General features: G+C 69.0%; 1 protein-coding gene across 5 annotated transcripts in view; it reads left to right on the top strand.

Annotated features, from left to right (window-relative positions):
• The first annotated feature begins 6 nt into the window (after window positions 1-6).
• Window positions 7-210, top strand: part of YWHAE (tyrosine 3-monooxygenase/tryptophan 5-monooxygenase activation protein, epsilon) — a 29720-nt gene continuing 29516 nt past the window's right edge. For all 5 annotated transcript variants that reach the window (XM_010573606.1, XM_010573605.1, XM_010573602.1 and 2 more), the window contains exon 1: window positions 7-110. In XM_010573606.1, coding sequence (XP_010571908.1) covers window positions 47-110 — 64 coding nt within the window. In that variant the 5' untranslated portion in view covers window positions 7-46. The remainder of the gene's footprint in view (window positions 111-210) is intronic.

Consider the following 210-nt stretch of genomic DNA (forward strand, 5'->3'; position numbering starts at 1 on the left):
TTCCATCCGCCCCGTGCAGTCCCCGACGCCGCCCCGCCTGCAGGACATGGACGATCGGGAGGACCTCGTCTATCAGGCCAAGTTGGCTGAGCAGGCTGAGCGCTACGATGGTGAGCGCTGGCTGGGAAGGCCGTGCAAGGCCAAGGGGAGAGGGAGGGAGGGAGCGGCCACAAAATGGCGGCTGGGCGGGGAGGGGGGGCAAGGGTGGAG

This window comes from Haliaeetus leucocephalus, unplaced genomic scaffold, assembly GCF_000737465.1.
Source record: "Haliaeetus leucocephalus isolate CR32 unplaced genomic scaffold, Haliaeetus_leucocephalus-4.0 Scaffold395, whole genome shotgun sequence".
NCBI classification, from domain to species: domain Eukaryota; kingdom Metazoa; phylum Chordata; class Aves; order Accipitriformes; family Accipitridae; genus Haliaeetus; species Haliaeetus leucocephalus.